Source organism: Callionymus lyra, chromosome 12, assembly GCF_982586985.1.
Source record: "Callionymus lyra chromosome 12, fCalLyr1.hap1.1, whole genome shotgun sequence".
Taxonomy (NCBI): domain Eukaryota; kingdom Metazoa; phylum Chordata; class Actinopteri; order Syngnathiformes; family Callionymidae; genus Callionymus; species Callionymus lyra.
In genome coordinates this window covers 8,906,827-8,924,431 of record NC_141829.1, presented here as the reverse complement: position 1 = coordinate 8,924,431, position 17,605 = coordinate 8,906,827, and the positions used below count along the sequence as shown (strand labels likewise).

The 17,605-nt window shown below is 39.3% G+C and overlaps 1 protein-coding gene across 4 annotated transcripts in view; it reads right to left on the bottom strand.

Moving 5' to 3' along the window:
* The window catches only part of hecw2a (HECT, C2 and WW domain containing E3 ubiquitin protein ligase 2a), a 45,259-nt gene that overhangs the window by 13,855 nt on the left and 13,799 nt on the right, over positions 1 to 17,605 (bottom strand). Inside the window, exons 3-18 of one of the 4 annotated variants that reach the window (XM_087803783.1) lie at positions 15,508 to 15,615; positions 15,299 to 15,393; positions 13,753 to 13,819; positions 12,333 to 12,502; positions 12,115 to 12,254; positions 11,904 to 12,004; positions 10,075 to 10,919; positions 5,796 to 6,087; positions 5,088 to 5,180; positions 4,712 to 4,862; positions 3,739 to 3,851; positions 3,537 to 3,661; positions 3,288 to 3,473; positions 2,356 to 2,490; positions 267 to 387; positions 93 to 189 (exon numbers count right to left, since the gene is read on the bottom strand). In XM_087803783.1, the coding sequence (XP_087659909.1) occupies positions 93 to 189; positions 267 to 387; positions 2,356 to 2,490; positions 3,288 to 3,473; positions 3,537 to 3,661; positions 3,739 to 3,851; positions 4,712 to 4,862; positions 5,088 to 5,180; positions 5,796 to 6,087; positions 10,075 to 10,919; positions 11,904 to 12,004; positions 12,115 to 12,254; positions 12,333 to 12,502; positions 13,753 to 13,819; positions 15,299 to 15,393; positions 15,508 to 15,615 (2,839 nt within the window). The remainder of the gene's footprint in view (positions 1 to 92; positions 190 to 266; positions 388 to 2,355; positions 2,491 to 3,287; positions 3,474 to 3,536; positions 3,662 to 3,738; positions 3,852 to 4,711; positions 4,863 to 5,087; positions 5,181 to 5,795; positions 6,088 to 10,074; positions 10,920 to 11,903; positions 12,005 to 12,114; positions 12,255 to 12,332; positions 12,503 to 13,752; positions 13,820 to 15,298; positions 15,394 to 15,507; positions 15,616 to 17,605) is intronic. The other 3 variants (XM_087803786.1, XM_087803784.1, XM_087803787.1) reach the window with 3 other exon arrangements.

Here is a 17,605-nt window from a genome sequence, read left to right as displayed (position 1 = left end):
TTGGGGGAGCAAGAAACAATGATTTCAATCTTACATACTGCAGCTTTAAAGAGCTAAAGAACAGCACAAACACGCAGAAGCAAAAGGCTCACTTAAGCGAGGTGTTCCTGGCGAGCTCGGGTTGTCTTTCCTGCAGGACGTCGAAGATGTTCTGTTGCCGTAGAAACGCCACGATCTTGTCATTGTACGCTGCGAGGGAAGAAGCGATGTTTCAAACGCATTAAAGTCCAATCCGAGGTCGGCGTATGATGGATTCCGCGACTCACCCACGGGGACCAGGTCGTGGTACTGACTGCGACTGGAGCCGCTGAAGGTGCTGGAGGGGCGGGGCATGGCGGGCGCGGCGCTCTGACGCGAGTCGTCCACCACCTGGGACAGAGAGAGGCACTACAGTTCAGGTCGCATCCCAGCTCTGGAACCGATTCACCGTGAATCCACTGACCTAAACTGACACATCGCTCCTGAAATCTTGAGGAACTACGCTCCACAAATACATCAGACTGGATGAATATTTTACGTCTATGAAAGTACTGTAGACCGGATGAATTATTAACCTTCCACTGCTGCTTCCTGAGTCTGTGATGTCATTCAAGAACACCAGAACCTCCCGGATGGTCGCAGACATCACTTGTGCTTCCAAGGAAAGTGTGATGTGATGTAACGACCAATCGGTGGTGAGATATATCTGGCTAATCATTTTACTTTCAGATGATATCAGGGTTCTCACCAGGGTTTTTTTTTCACAGCGTAGGGGTCTGTGTATTGGCAAGAATCTGGCGATACTACAAATGTGTGACGATACGATATATTGCGATATATTGCAATACTGTATTAACAACGATATATTGTGTCTTTTAAAGAAACAACACTTTTTCTGGCTTTTACAACAAAGAAATGAGAGAATACTTTCTCTAAGCAAATGTGAAAGTACTTCTCAAAATATGAACAAAAATATAAACAATGAAGTGCGTTAACACAAACGACCAGCATCTGTCAGTGTTTGAAAAACTGCTCGACTGTTTGTTGACTTTCATGCATCGACTGAAAGTTTCTCTCGTCTCTACAGAACAGCAAAGTTAACGGCTTTGTTTCGTCTTTATTTTTTCTCTGATCTGCGCATATTTGTGATGAGTCTTTAGATGTTTAATACAATTATTAAACCAGCACCGGCGTGTGACGTCAGCGCAAATAAATTACTTTTTGGGTTGTTTTTTAAAAATATCGATATTGAGCGCAATTTAATATCTTTATGGTGTCAGGAATAGAATTATCGAGATATATATCGTTAAATCTATATTTTCTTACACCCTTTGTAGGGGGACCCTGTGCATAGGGGCCCCTACTATGCATGGCACTGGCGAAAACCCTGGATATATTTGATTTTCTTCTCTTGCTTTGATATGATTCAATAATTATGTATTAATGTATTTATTTGAATCATTATTTTTCATGTAGTCATGCTTTTAAAACACTTTTTTTTTTAAATGTAATATTTATTATTATTATTTTAACTATTGCGCTTTTATGAAATTCTAAAAAAAATCGAACACAGGAAAAAATAAAAATGTGAAACAGAACTGACATGAAAGTCACACAAACTCCTCCTAAAATACTTTAATTCAGACCAAATATTATAAAACTGTCATTAAGAAATGTTTCCGATGGCTATGGAACTCTACATATAATAGCTTAGTTTAAAGACCTTATTTCTCCTTTTATTTGCAAATTGTATTGGTATTGGTTGTATATTTGTTGTATTGCTTTTATATTGTATTCCTTTAATTAAATATTCATCAAATTAATTATTACAAAATGTATTTTGTGTTATAAAATCACTTCTTTTGCGTTTAATTTTTTCTTTTTTTTTAATTGTAAATTATATGAAAAATCATGCAATTATTTATTTGTATCTTTAAATAAAATCAATTAAAAAAATGAAATGAACTCAATCAAATTAAGCCTTAAGCCAAGTTTACGCTCTCCTTTTTTTTACTAAATGTTTCCATTTGTTTCCATCATATTAAATTATTTGATTGTCCCTTCCTTCTTCTGGCTAGACGACCCGATATAACAAACACAGTCTATAATGTGGCCCCCAGAGGGAATCTAATTGCTGCATATTCTCCTTCAAGAGTCCTGCAACTGGTAAAGTTTACAAAAAGAAAGTAGCTTTTGCTCATATTAAAAACATTTATTTACTTCCTGCTTTTGCTTAAGCATGTTTATTAGACTGTCAAAAGTACTGGAGTTTAATATAAAGTGTTTATTTTTTACATCAGTGTCAATCATACATAGTATTGATTGATGGATGCTGGTCTAGATAAAAGATCGAGAACAGTATCTAGCGTTCCTCACCTCCCCGGCACTGTGGCTGCGCTGGCGGCTCAGGTGCTGTCTGTGGGCGAGCAGCCCGGTGGACCGGGAGCTCTGGAGCGGCAGCCGCGGGTCAATAAAGGTCGTGGATCGACAGTTGTGATCGACAAAAAAGGGCTGAGAATAAGAAACGGGTTATGGTCAAGCGTTTGGATGGATTTACTAACAAGTTGTTGTCGTCAAATAAACTCCTAAGTGTCTCTGTACAGGTGTAGAAGAAACATCTTTATTACAAAGGCGGTCTTGTATCATTTGAGGTGTATATATTAGGGTCACAACATGGTCTAGAGAAATATTGTTTTTATTAAATGTAGCTTCTACGAAAGCAAGAAAAAAATGTATTGAACTTATTAAAATATATTTTAAATATACAGTATATTTGACTCATTTAATTTGCAATTATTATTTGGGTAAATCAATGTTTTGACTCCAGGAATCGAGTTAAAAGTATCACAGGTTTATTTATTTAAATGGGAAACAGCAGGGATCGTATACTTAAAAGTACATTTAAGTGAAAACCCAACTCTCCTGACTGACATGTTTCAAATGTTTTGAAGTTATTACTTTGTAAAGTTCTCGTCTGAAATCTGGGCGAACGAAAGGTTACGAGAGTCTATTATGATGTAATAATGGCTTCACTCCTCCCCCAGCCAGCTGTAATCACGCCCCCGCTTCGTTTATACAACAAGTCTCTTGGAGGTGGAGACTTCCAGGATTGATGACGCGTGGTGACAAACCCTGATGTTCGACCAATCACAGCAGAGTGGGTGTGGCTATGGTAAACAAGATTTCATCCTAGCCTTGAGTTTAAACATGTGTCTTTAGGAATCCAATAGATATTTTTAATATACGAGGCTACAAATGATTTTATTTCAAATATTGCTGGAGCAGATATACTTGAAGACGTCGCTTACCTTCCCCGTGTGGTCGTGTTTCATCTCCCAGCCTCGTGGAAGCTCCAGCTGCTTGTTGGAGAACATGTTGAGGAAGGTGACCAGGTCGCGATTGTGCTGGTAGCGTTCAAAGTAGTGAGCATCTCGACGCACTTTACTGATCATGTGCTTCAGGCAGGTGTTGCTCGTAAACATGCGGTAGGCACTCTGTGGAAAAACCGGAAGAATAAATGAATTCGACAAATCCACAAGGATCCTCGTCACACTCACAGGGTTTGAGTGCAGGACGGTGAAGAAGTCCGGGCTGCACAGGAACTTGGCGCTGGGCGACTGCAGCAGCAGAGAGAGCCGCGAGCGACCACTGCTGGGACTGATGGTGCTGTCCCGTCTGAATTCTGCAGGAGAATCGGATCATGGGCATCAACAATCCAGGGCTTTAATAGTTTTAATTTAAGATCCTTTTTAAGCTGACCTGAAATGGACTGGGGCATTAGTTCACCCTCTGGAAGTGTTTCTGGAAGTAAGTCCACTGGGTTTTCGTCCGTTCGATCAGTGTTGGTTATTGTTCTTCTGATGCTCTGGTATCTGGAACAGTTGATACGTTCACAGTTTAACGTCACAAGATCTTTATATTTGTCTCAAGAAGAACCAACCATTTCCTTTTAGCAATTGACCCTAACCCTAAACCTAACTCTAACCCTAAACCCAGCTCTAAACCTAACCCTAACCCCAACCCTAAACCTAACTCTAAACCTAACTCTAAACCTAACCCTAACTCTAACCCAACACTTATCTCTAACCCTTAACCCAGCTCTGAACCTTACCCTAAACCTAACACTAACCCTAAACCTAACACTAACCCTAAACTTAACCCTAAACCTAACTCCAAACCTAACCCCAACTCTAAACCTTACTCTAACCCTAAACTCAACTCTAAACCAAACTCTAAACCTAACCCAACACTTAACTCTAACCCTAAACCCAGCTCTGAACCTAACCCTAAACCTAACACTAACCCTAAACTTAACCCTAAACCTAACTCCTAACCCCAACTCTAAACCTAGACTTTAGACTTTTTTTAAATTGTCATTGCACAGAAAACATAGCTGTGAAACTGGCAACGAAATTTCGTTGCTAACCCTACACCTAACTCTAACCCTTACCCCAACCCTAAAACTACCCCTAAACCAAGTCTAAACCTAACTATAACCCTAAACTTAACCCTGTAAACCTTACCCTAATTCTAAAGCTAACCTTTACCCTAACTCTAACGTTTACCCAATAATAATAATAACACATTCTTCCACAAAAAAGTGATCACAAGCCTGGAATAATGAAACCTTCAACGACACCTTTTGTCTTCATGACGATGAAGAAAAGCTTCATTTGAGCCTCAGAACAGATCAGTCGACAGAAACTGTCAGATGTTTCCAAAGGATCCTCACCTGCGGTTGAGCTGCTCCATCTGCTGTATGGAGTTGGATCGGGTCAAACCCTGAGGAGCCGGTGGTCCTGTGGGTCGCTGCCACGTGGTGGTTCGGTTGACGTGGTCCACGAAGAAGATCCGCCCGTGGCTGTCGATACGAGCCTCCCAGTCTGAGGGCAGATGAATCCACGAAGTGTTAAAGATAATGATTATTTTCTTTCTATCATCATCTGACAGTGAAAGGAATTGGGCGAGAGAAGTTCGGTGGAAAAGGTCAACGACGGAATACGAGGTGTTGATGTGTGTCACGGGGGGTTGAGAGCAGGATAAATACATGTCAGGAGATATTATACCAGAAGACGGATGCTTCAGTGCATGCAGACACACACACTCACTGGGAGGCAGAGGCTCGTCCACTCGCTGGTAACGATGGATGTCGTGTCTGACGGATGGAAGAGACTGGACCGGATGGCCGTTGACGGTCGTGCCTGTGCAGGAGATATATGATGTATACATGTATTTGTACTCGCCAGTCCTTTAAAACTGGAGAAAATAGCATTATTTCATCAGAGTTTTACCTTAAGAGAAGGTTTTATAGGTTTTATAGGTTAGTTTTTGGAGAAAACCTGCTACGACATGTTTATATCGCTATGAAAATGGTTATATAATACCTTTATTACTGTGTGCAGTAATAGATTCCTATGGTATAATAGTTACTCACTGTTTTATGCTTTTTAATGTTTAGTAAAAAAAGGATTGAATTAGTTTTTGTTTTTTTAATGTACATTTGATAAAAATGTACTTAAAAAGCAGCTAAGCTAGCAATGTTTGTCATTTAGTTTTTTACTTTCTTTCATTTCAAATACACAAAAACTATTTTTGCTTTAAGAATTTGAAATAATATACTGTAAAGCCTCAAGGGAATATTTTAATAAAATAAATTAATGAAGATTTGGTTAAAAATATGAATGAGAGCTTGAACTAGTTTATGTCTTGGATGGATCTTTCCTTTTCTAAATGGTTGACTCCATCTTTTACTTTTTATCTTTTATCGCTACAATACTGGACACTACAAGGACACAAATCATTTCAACCTCTACTACCTTCTTCTCCGTCCGTTTCCGTGGCAACTTGCTCCGACTCCGCGGCTCCCTGCTCCACCTGCAGCTTGGTCGTCTCCTCGATCTCATCGGCGCCCCCTGCAGCCTGCAGGCTCGATCTCCTCACGCCGCCGTCCACGACCACTTCCTCTCCTCCCGCCGGTCCGACTCCCTCCTCCGCCTCGGCCACGCGACCTCCGCCCTCGTCGTCAACAGGTTGATGGGTCGGCGGGGTTCCTGGAATCCCCTCCCCCCCTGGATCGATGACCGTCACGGCTCCTTCTTCGGCCTCCTGCTCCAATATTTACGTTAACAAATATGCTTCAAATAAGTGAACATGCAACAGTGATCGATACATTTGCTTTGATTTAGTTTTTTATTTGCTCTGTGAGGAGTTAAAAAACCAGAGGCCAGTTTTATTTAGCAACTGTTTTTTTTGTGTGTTCTTTTCCCTACAAGGATGTTTTTTGCACAGGTTAGTAGATAACATTAAAATCTGATTAATTAAACCTTCGACCGGTTTTATGGGTATATAGCAAGTATTTGTATAGCTTTTTTTTTTGCATGCAGAGATTGTCTATACACCAGTTAGTAGAGAAAGTAAAAAAGGAAACATTTATTTTCAACTATTTTTTTTTTTTTAGTAGGCGAATGCTCCTTCCAAGATGCAACACTAATAGACTCAGGGACTCATTCATTCCTCGTTCTATTAGGCTGTTTAATTCTGAGTTTGGGGGAAGGAGTGAAAGGATGAGTCTATGTATTCTATTTTAATCTTTGTATCCTTGTTACTTTTCTTTGATCTGTGTTCTTTATCTTAAGACTTAGATTGTGTCATCCATCCATCCATCCATCCATCCATCCATCCATCCATCCATCCATCCATCCATCCATCCATCCATCCATCCATCCATCCATCCATCATCCATCCATCCATCCATCCATCCATCCATCCATCCATCTATGTATCTATCTATCTATCTATCTATCTATCTATCTATCTATCTATCTATCTATCTATCTATCTATCTATCTATCTATCTATCTATCTATCTATCTATCTATCTATCTATCTATCTATCTATCTATCTATCTATCTATCTATCTATCTATCTATCTATCTATCTATCTATCTATCTATCTATCTATCTATCTATCTATCTATCTATCTATCTATCTATCTATCTATCTATCTATCTATCTATAGTTTAAGCACAAGTTTTGCATTTCTTGTGATATCTTGCTTGCACTCTGAAGAGAAAAGTTTGAAAAAATCAAAGTAATTAAACCCTAGAACTATTTTTTTGTTGTAGTTTTTGTTTCGTTTTTAAGCATTAAAATATAATAATATAAATATGCTCTTTTCAGCTCTTTCCTGTGATGTTTTTCACTTGCACTGTGACGAGAAAAACTTTAATAAAAAAGAATGATTAAACTTAAGACAAGTTGAATGAGTAGCAACTTTTTTGTGTGTGTTTTTTTTTTAATACAGAAATTGTCTTTGCACTAGTGAATAGAAAAAAATAAAGACTTTAATTTAATTTTTTTACTAGGCAAAAAAAGTCTTATCACCAGTTTAATTTTTTTCTCTATGAGGAGAAAAGGTTGTTTTTTTTTAATCGCATCTTTCCAGCAGTACATTTGATGTAATGTTTGTTTTCTTTCTCTGTGAGGAGAAAAAGTTAGGAAAGAAATCCTGTTAATCGATCCTGAGACCAATTTAATGTGTAGACATAGTTTTTTTAAATGGTGGTCTTTGCACTAGCCAGTAGATTTCATATGATTTCTGTTAGCTTGCTCTAAGAGATGAAACATGTTCCAAAAATCTGACTTATTAAATCCGAAAACCTGTTTTTTTAGTGTGGTTTTTTCTGCATGCAAAAGTCGATCTTTTCACCACTAAGTAAAATAAAAGTTGTTTTTTTTAGTAGGTAAAATGAAAAGTTTATTAAGACCAGATGTAAACGTATAAACAGTTTTTTTTCTTAGTTCTTACTATACAAAGAGGGAATTTGCATTGGCAACTTTTTTGTTTTTATGCTTGCTCTGCAAAAAGTGGAGCAATGAAACCATTTGTGTTCTTTTTTAAAACCATCTTTAAACCATTTTCCAAAATATTTTTTTCAAATCATGAAACAAACCTTCTCAGGCTTTTATTCCTCGTCTTACATGAATATTTTTTAGTGTCCGCCGATCAACTCAGCCTGTCTGAGACGATAGACTGGCCTGTCAATCAAGCGACTGCATGGTGGACAGAATTGGAGGTAGTATTCATGGAGTTCAAGTAAGTGTTAAAGAACATGAAAGTACCTCGACTGTCTGCCTCTGATGTGAGAAATAAAGCACTTGAACTATAAGACCTGTGCTGAGGAAGGATAACAGGCCGACATCTATTATATCGGATTGACGTTTGACTGGTTAAACCGACTAAATGGTGCATGATGGGAGATCTTAATGCACAAACAACTACACGTAGAATCAGCCGCACATAATATTTAGCATCAATATAACACATTTTTAAATGATGTCATTAATTCAATCTTGCCACTTCCTCTTAGAGACGATGTGTTCAATTATTAAAGTTCTATCGGAGCGGATCTATCTTCGGTGCCGTGGCGGTGAATAATGGCAGCAGGACGAGGCTTCTTACTGAAATATGTAAGAGCAGCCGTCAGAAATAACAGCCAAAGTAATTAAACAGTGTCAGGAAATGTAGAGCTCGGGGGAATTTCACCGTCTGCTGCCGACTACATCGTGGAGACACGGACCAAATAGATACTCAGGGATCATGAAAATAGAATCTGTGTCACCACGGCAACCGGAGGAGGCAGCTGGACAGTGTGTGTGTTCGAGGCACTTTTTTTTCGACTGCAGGATGAAAGAATCACAAGCAGAGCAAAAAAGACAAAAGATCCTCATGACTGAAAAAAATCAAAGCTAGTCGAGAAGATTAGAGATTTCCAAGTTCTTTCTTGGTCTTGTTTATGGGGTTTCTTATTTATAATGTTGAATTATGATCCACAACCTCTTAGCAAATATCCTTGACTAAATATGTATATAAAACATATGTAAATATAAACATTTGAAATAACTTTACACGACCAGAACAACATGAATTTACAAGAGTAACATTATTTCCTTCATTATTTATTATAATGAATAACCAGCGGTTTCAAGGTAAGACAGTTTATTTGTATCTTTTTACCTCTTGACAAGGAGGTATTTGTTCAAAAATTATTTTTGTTTGAAATGTGGGTTTATATCTCGAAATAACTATATAATAATTGGTGCACCTGATTTGGGTTCTAAGGTCAAAGTAGATCCAATGCTAGATGTAAAGACCCCTAGAGGCAGACATTGGTATAACTATATCAGAGCCATCAGAACATTGAATGGTTGAACAGTTCAAATATTTAAACTTTAATATTTTATTTATTGAAATATTGTTGTGGCTTTTTAAGCATTGGACTATTTTTTTCTGGAAAACACTGAATTCAATTGTTTTTATATTGAAAGGTTGAATTTAATTTTTAATAATGTGTAATTACCTTTTTTTTTTTTAAATGAATTATTTTACACATAGAGTTTGATATGTTTTAATTACAAATATGCCAAAATAATTGTTCTAAATTCATTTTTATTATTATTCATTAATTTGTAGCCTTTTGAATTCAAAATATAAAAGTTGGTTATATATTAGTACCACCAGACAATAACAAAAGAGTACGGAGTTTCTTGATCGGAATTTCAACGCACAGATGATCACGTGACGACGTAGAGTAATTTGCACATCAATTCATCCGTAAGATTTTTAGCTATTTATAGCTTAGTGTAAAATTCAGATTGGATTAGTCTGGTAAGATGCTCTATGCCAACATTTTTGTATTGAATGCGTTTGTAAATGGTTGTATCACTTTGTGTGGCCTGTGAAAGACTGGCATCCTTTCCAGGGTGTCCCCTGCCTCTTGCCCGACCCCATATAGGAATAAGCAGTTGAAAATGGATGGATTTAAAAAGCTACGAATTTAAAAATATTGATTTTAGAAAATGTATTTTTTAATTATTGGAATTACAAATCGTAAATGTAAAAAAAAGCCTTTTGAAAATGTTTCGGATTTTTAATTGAACTGTTTAAAAAACACATTTTAGTTTCAATATTTAAAATGTTTATTTTGCACGTTAAATATTCTGACCTACTATACTTTGTGAGCTACATTTTTTCCACCCAGTTCCCCCAGAGACGTAAACATTGGTATCGAAGCTGATGACGTAAAGAACTCACCACAGCACTGGTCAGCGTCACCGGGCAGCTCTCGGACGTCGAGACCACCGTCTGTTGGGCCGTCGCCATGGAGCAGGTGTCGAACTCCGACGAGGGGTCTTCGGCGGTGTCGGCCCCCCGCCCGGGGGCCTCAGCGCCCTCCGGCGCCGTGTTATGAGACACGGCCTCCGTGAAAGGAGGGTCGTCCACTTCGCTGAAGACGTCCTGCTCCATCCCGTCGTCCGGGTCCAGACCCAAGTCCTGTACCTGTGGTGTCGCCCCCCCACCCCCGGGTGGCATCGCGGCGACGCCCTCCTCCGGCACCCTGGGCTCCGGCTCCTCGGGCCCCCGCTGCAGTCTGATGAACGCTTCGTCGTCATCGGTGACGTCCGGGGGGACCCCGTTCATCATGAGCAGGGGCGACAGCGGCACCGGAGGGATGTCGTTCGCCCCGGACCTCTCATCATCCTCGTCCGAGTCTATGTGCAACATGGCGCTGAGTCTCGTGTGTGTGGGGAAGCTGGAGCGTAGTTTCGGTGAAGCCGCCCCCAGGGGTCTCTCGCCGGGGCCCTTCGGGGCCTCAATGGCGTCCAGGCCCTCGCTGAGAGACCTCTGGAGCATCTCGAGTCCGGAAAAGCTTCCCAGCTCCACGAATCTACCCTCCGCCCCCACGGGTGATGACAGGTCCTTCTCCGGGTACGCCGAGGCTCCTCCCTCCCACGTCCCCTGCGAGCCCTGGGAGCCGGTGGGCGAGAGGCCGGCGGAGACGATACTAGGGAGGTGATGAGGTAGGTCTTCGTCGTCAGACGGAGTACCCGGAGCTCCGTTGAAAGACGAGAGGCCTATGATTGAATCCGGAGAAGCACCTGGACACAGAGACGATTTGATTGAAAAGAGTTGAGACGAGTAGATGTTTACGTGTGAATCCTCCACTCACTCGAACTCTCTCTTTGTTCCCTGATTTAAATTCACAGCCATTTTGTTGCTGTTCGACAATTTACAAGTACAACGACACCTTTTTTAATTAGCACTTACACTTCTTGTCGTCGAATAAAGTCGCCACTAATCCGGTGGATAAGAACACACTTTCTGTCGGAGCAGAAAAGTGGATTGATAATAATCCATCCGACCTTTTCCGACGATGTTTTATTCCGATCGTTAAAACCCGGCAGAGGGACGCTGAGTTTCATTTATTATACAGGATGACAGATGAAGATCAAAACCCTTACCATGGCTGGAAAACCTCTCAATTAATTTAGAGAAACAATAAACAGTAACAGAAATGATGGTCCAAAAAACAAACTTTAAATGAAATCCGTAAAGTAGTGTCCATTAAAAATTTCCCCCTCGTTTTATTTAAGAACATTTATTTATAACATTAGTTTTGGCGTGAAAACTCAACATTGCATATGAGTTGTCGTCCCTCTTAACATCCCTCTCAGTAGCTGAGACCTGAGCAGCTCCCATAATGCTTTGCCGCCCAGCCATCCAATCATTTTCACATAGCAACAAAGATGTAGAATTTAATTATGTTTTTCTGGAGACCAATCAGTTGTTACTCAATAGAGCAATGTTTAAAAAGGCATCAGGGGATTTCACTATTTTATTGGCACCATAAGTAAGGTGGTTGTTGCAATTTGTTCCGTGGTTTTGTTGAAGTTTATCTCTATGTACTTTGTCCAAAAAATAAAAGACCGTGAAAGGTGGTACAGTACCACTGTACTTCAACTTCAGTTCCATTTAAATCAAAGCCAAAAAACAGAAACTCAAATCCAGCATTAAAAACACATTTTTCCAACAAACATGCTTTAGAAAATTGAAAGAGAAAACATGGCTTAAAATGGACGTACCATCTGGTCCAGTGGAGGTCAGCTCAACTTTAAACTGCAGCTGACCACTTACATGCTCAGTAGGCAATCGCCGACACAAAGAGAAGCTCACAGGCTGGACTCTGTTAGGAAATTAAAAAGTGGAATTATTCTCATAAATTGCTGATATATGCCACATTAAAAATGATTAAAAGGGCCAGATTCTGGCACCTGTGACGTATATGGATCGTACCCAGGTATCTTCTCGATCAGTCGCTGCACAGGGATCGTGAGTTGACCCAGAAAACGCTTGATTATCGGTCGACTCTTGGCAAACTTGTCCTTCACCTCGATGTACAAGATGTCCGTCATTAAAGCCACAAATGTGTATTTCTGTGAAAGAAAAACGAGGACATATTTTGTCGGTAAACATATCACTTATTCATACGTCACCTCGAGGGAAGCACTGACCTCTCCGTGCCACACGGGGTTGGTTGTGTTTGCGATTATAGCAGATCTACGCTCTTGTCCATGATGGCTGAAGACTGGGAAAACACTTCTCTTGCCAGGATGGATGGACATTTTTAAGTAAGGGTCAGGGTTGAAAAACATGCCTTTCTTCAGGCCAGTCGCCCGCAGATCTGCATCAGATATTTTATTATTGTAAAAATACACAAAGAAAAGTCCATTTTTGTTTATATATGAAGATAGCATTATGAAATACCTTGATACTATACAGTTCTTCGCTACTAATTGAGAATATCTATCTTTATAAACACATGAAGAATAGTTTATTTACCGTATCCAATATACAAGGCAAGGGAACAAAATCGTTGCACAATCTATCTTATTAATCACAGTTTTTCTTTCCTTCATCATCAGTTTAATTGTCATTGAAATCTCTATATAATTGTTGACATAAACTATCCCTGTTTCTTATCTTATCTTGGCATATTTAAAGGTTAAGAAGTTAACATTATCATTTTGAGCTAACCATCCGACGGGCTACTTCAAATTACTTGGTGGCCGGACTCGGCCCCCGGGCCTAGAGTTTGGCACATGTGAAATATACCATAACTAACTTATAGAGAAGCTAAGCTAACAATGCTAAAGATAAGAAAGGAAATCGGACACTTTGCTGGATGAAAATATGAAACTTTATAAACTCAACCAACAAAATCTCCTCTTAACACTTCCTTCATATGATTGACATCTTAAACAACCAATGAGAAACTAAAAGAAACTTGACGTAGTAAAAGTAGAACAGAGAAAGGAAAAAATAAAATGAAAGTTATTCGAGTACGAAGTAAAAAAACACAGGAGAGAGAAAGGCTAGTTAACATAATACAGGTACATTTGAAGTGATGACAATTTTAACATTTGCAAAAAGCACAACAGAATAACGTAAAACAAAACATTTAAATGCATTGTGCAAAGTACTTTTAATAGAATACATAATATTTTAGAGGTCTTCTTGTTAAAAGGGAGGACTTGAGTCCTTGGTTTATGTATTTTGCATTCCTGGGTAAACGTACGCACGTATTAATCATACATCAAAGTGACCCTTCGAACAATTTACGGCCTTATCCTCAAACTGACCCCAAACTCCTCACTGTGACTGTGAGAGTTCCCAGGACGGACCGTTGGCGTTTGTTTAGACGAGACATACCAAAGTATGGTAAACAATTCCTACAAACTCTCCTGTGTCATCCTTTTTATGTGCATGGTTAAGAGTAGGAGAAGTGGGTTTTAAAAATATATTCTACAGCAACAGAGAAGGCAGACGAGGAATAATAAAAAAAATGTTTAAGGCAACAGAAAACGGAAGTTTTCAGGAAGAATGTGGCGACAAACGGAGCCTGACACAGCAATGAATCTGCTTCTTACTCACCCGTCAGAGTGAAGCTGATGAGCTTGCGAGGATGCTCCACACCCACCTGCTCAGCCAGACCCTCCACCTGAGGTTGATAAACACACATTTGTATTCCGGACAAAAACTCTGGAGCGTCTGAGCAGACACAGAGGCGGTGGCTCGAGTAGAGAAACGAGAACAACATCGGCGACGTGAGAGCAATATGCAAGAACTGTTTATGTCGACAGAATTGAGCATCCGGTGATTGATTATCACTACCTTCTCACAATATGTCACTAATCTGGGATTAAACTTTGAGAATTGGTGCACATATTTATGTTTGGGCTTATTGGCTTATAACAACAAGTCATTCACCGTAGCTCAATGAGAGATACCCGGAATAAAAAAGGGCTTTTTTTCATTAAATAAACCTGCAATAATATCATTTGTTAGCAGCTTTTTTGAACAAACTCGCAATAAGTAAACAAGACTGTTGAATTCAACAATTGCAGCAGTTTTATACCAAAGTTGCAACATTTTTAACCCTAAATCTAGGGGTGTCAAAGTTGATCACTGGAGGGGCCAAAGGTTATGAGCAATAAAGGTGCCAGGCTGAACAAAATGTCTATTATCTTTGTGTTTGTTCCCCTCTACCAACATTTCCATAAAATTACTTTTTTATTAACATCACTTTTCTCTTATTGTAATTGTTGACATGCATAGTCAATGTTTTCTTTATCTTATCTTAAACTCAGTAAACAAGGATATATATCGCGATGATTATTTTCACGATACTGTGTCGTTAACTTAACTGGTTTTAATTTTTATTATACTTCTTTTATAGTTTACATTTCAATAAAGTCTATACAACATCAAATAATTTCATTTTTGAAATTATCAAATATTTGTGGCGTTCATTTTTGTGTTGCAATTCCACTTCCGGCCACTAGCTGGCAAGGAACAATGAAATATTGCGTGATCCCGAGGATGACTGAGAACGAGAGGATGCAGTGACTCCAGCAGCTTTTAAAACTGATGTTTGGACATATTTTGGTTTGAAAACAAATGAAAGCAGTTACAACTTCGTCAAGAGTCATCTGGTCCGTAAATTCTACAACACCAGTCAAGTACTTGACAATACTACACATACATCCTTGTTCCTATGGTATCGCAATATATCGTATTGTTGCCCGTGTTTCTTGATTGTATCGAATATTCTTGCCAATACACACCCCGGTCAAACTCTGGCATCTTTACAGGTCATATAATCCACATGAACATGAATCCACTTTGATTTTGAGCAACCATTCGACAGGCCACATCAAGTGACTTGGTCGGTCGGATTTGGCCCCCGGACCATGAGTTTGACGTGTTCCAAATGTAAATATTTGTTGTAAAGTCAATCTTTAAACATGCATTTCGATACAGCGTGAAACAAACTCCAATATCAAATATCTGAACCAGTGTTTTCCCCAACGATCATCTTCTAGACAACATAAACCGACTTCTCAAGTGATGTTTTTCTTGAGCTGAACCTCATGTGGACTCAGCGGTCGCTCACACTCAAGCAAACATGCCAACGCACCAGGACAGTGGTGTTCTTCACAGTGATGCAGGGAGTCGTTGCTCTCAGGGCTCCGCTCACGCCGTGGTAGTATTTGAAGCAGATCTTGGTCTCGGCTACAAAAAGAAGGAAGATAAACACCAACAGACATCTAAGTTTGTGAAAGGGAATAGAAAACGAATAGTTTATATCCTTAAACATAAACTCATGTTTTGTTAAAGTCGACTTACGCTCCATAAAGTACGGCCCGGGTTCAAGTCTCCACACAATCTGACCCTTCTGGGTTCCATTGACGCCTCTGTTCTTACAGTCCCATACGTTGGATGCACTTGTTTCGTCTGCAGAAACAGAGACGACTTTGTTAAATATATCAACATGACGTGTTAAACATGAGATATGGAAGTATATCAGTGCCATCAGAATATTGTATTTTTGATTTTGAAGTAATAGTTCACCCAAAATTAGAATTGTATACTCATGTCGATTAAACTGATCTTTTTTGGAGAATAAATGTTTTTCTCCCTTTTATTAACTGTGATCACTTTTCTTTGTCCAAAAAGACAAACTTAAAAACATCCAAATACCTCCAAACTGCTCGTATGTAATGTCCCTTTTGTAATTATTCCACGACAATAGAAATTGTTTGAAAAAACCCCGAAAAAGTCTCGATTTTAAGCTCGACTTTAGCTGAAGCTAAAAGGCTAACATGCTACAGAGACAGGAAACACTTCGTATAAATATTGCAAGAGCTGGTGTAGACAGTAGGCCGCTTAAAATATGGGCTGTGTCCCAAAAATCGCACACTTTTGCACTTAATATATTGAGTGCATACTTGTGCATTAAGTGCGTACTTATGAGCAGTGTGCAGAAAATGTAGTGCGCAATGAGCACTCAACTGGCCAGAAAATGGAGTGTGGATCGATGGACACTTCGATATACTATAGTGAACCTTATAGAGAAATCTCACAGAGAAAATTTCCACCCTCAACGGCCGCCATCTTAGTGACGTAGATGAAGCTAAACCGAAGCTACGTCACTGATGACGCGTCTCTGGAGCAGATACCGATGTAAATGTCTCGAGAAAACACTACTTTTACCACAAAACAACACAACAACAGTAATATCACAATGAAACACAACTTAATAACTTGTTTCTATTAATGTAAAGTGCTGTCAAGTGTCGGTGATAGTGTTTCAACGACTGGTTACAATCAGTGTTAAAAAGTAGTAGAAGAAGCTGTCGAGTCATTTCCTGTAAGTTTGTAGCAGCAGTGTTTGATTTGAGATAGAACTACACTGACGAAAATTTGAGCACTGCCCAATTACATGCACATGTCTTATTGTGTACTAGAAACCAGTGCACTCCAAATCACATACTTCTCTTAGTGCACTGGTTAGTATGCATCAGGATAGTGTACGTACTAACTAGTAACTCAATTCTCCACAGATAGTATTTCTCAAATCAAACTCTGCTGCTACATACTAACAGGAATTGTTGCGAAAGCCTCTTCTTCTACTTCTATTTAACGATGATTTCAACCAGCTGTAGGAACACTATCGCCACCTGCTGGCAGCACGAATTTTTGGATCAAGAAATATGAGAAACTAAATATTGGCGAGATATTTAAGCAGCGAAGACATGTAATCCTCCTACTGCTGGCTAAAAATGTACCTGTAAGTATATGTGTATATATAAATATATATATATGCCGTAACTTCCGTTACGTCAACGTCCGTCGATCTATACTCAGTTTTGTGGGCGTTTTAGTGACAATTTAATGTGCATGACGCACTACATTTCGCATACAAAGAATTGAAACGCAATTATGCACTAACAATACTAAGTTTAAGTACGCAAGTATGTGATTTGAGACAGAGCCCTGGACTTGTTCAATTTCTTCCCAAACAACTTCTCTTGTCAGGACCACAACTTTCATGCATTAACATTTTCTCAGCGAGGATCTTTAAAAAAACAAACTTCTCTTCAACCATCATTTCACTCTCCCTATTATAATCACTATATCTTCCACAAACATCATGGTCCATGTAGACTCCTCTCTCACCTTGAGCATCAGTCTGTCTGTCACCACAGCAAACAGTGAAACAAAAACGTAACATGCTCCTGCTTAAGGTGCAACATATTTTCTACACATTTCCTTTAACACTTTGAAGCCGTTTCAATGAAGGAACTATTTTCGGAGATTCTTTAAAAATAGCCGACCCCTCGATCACACTGCGAGTTTTGAAGCGGTCTCGTGACGGAGGCTGCAGCGCCTTTTTTTGTCTGTTTAGTCGGCAAACTGTCAGTGATCAGTGATTCCAAAAATA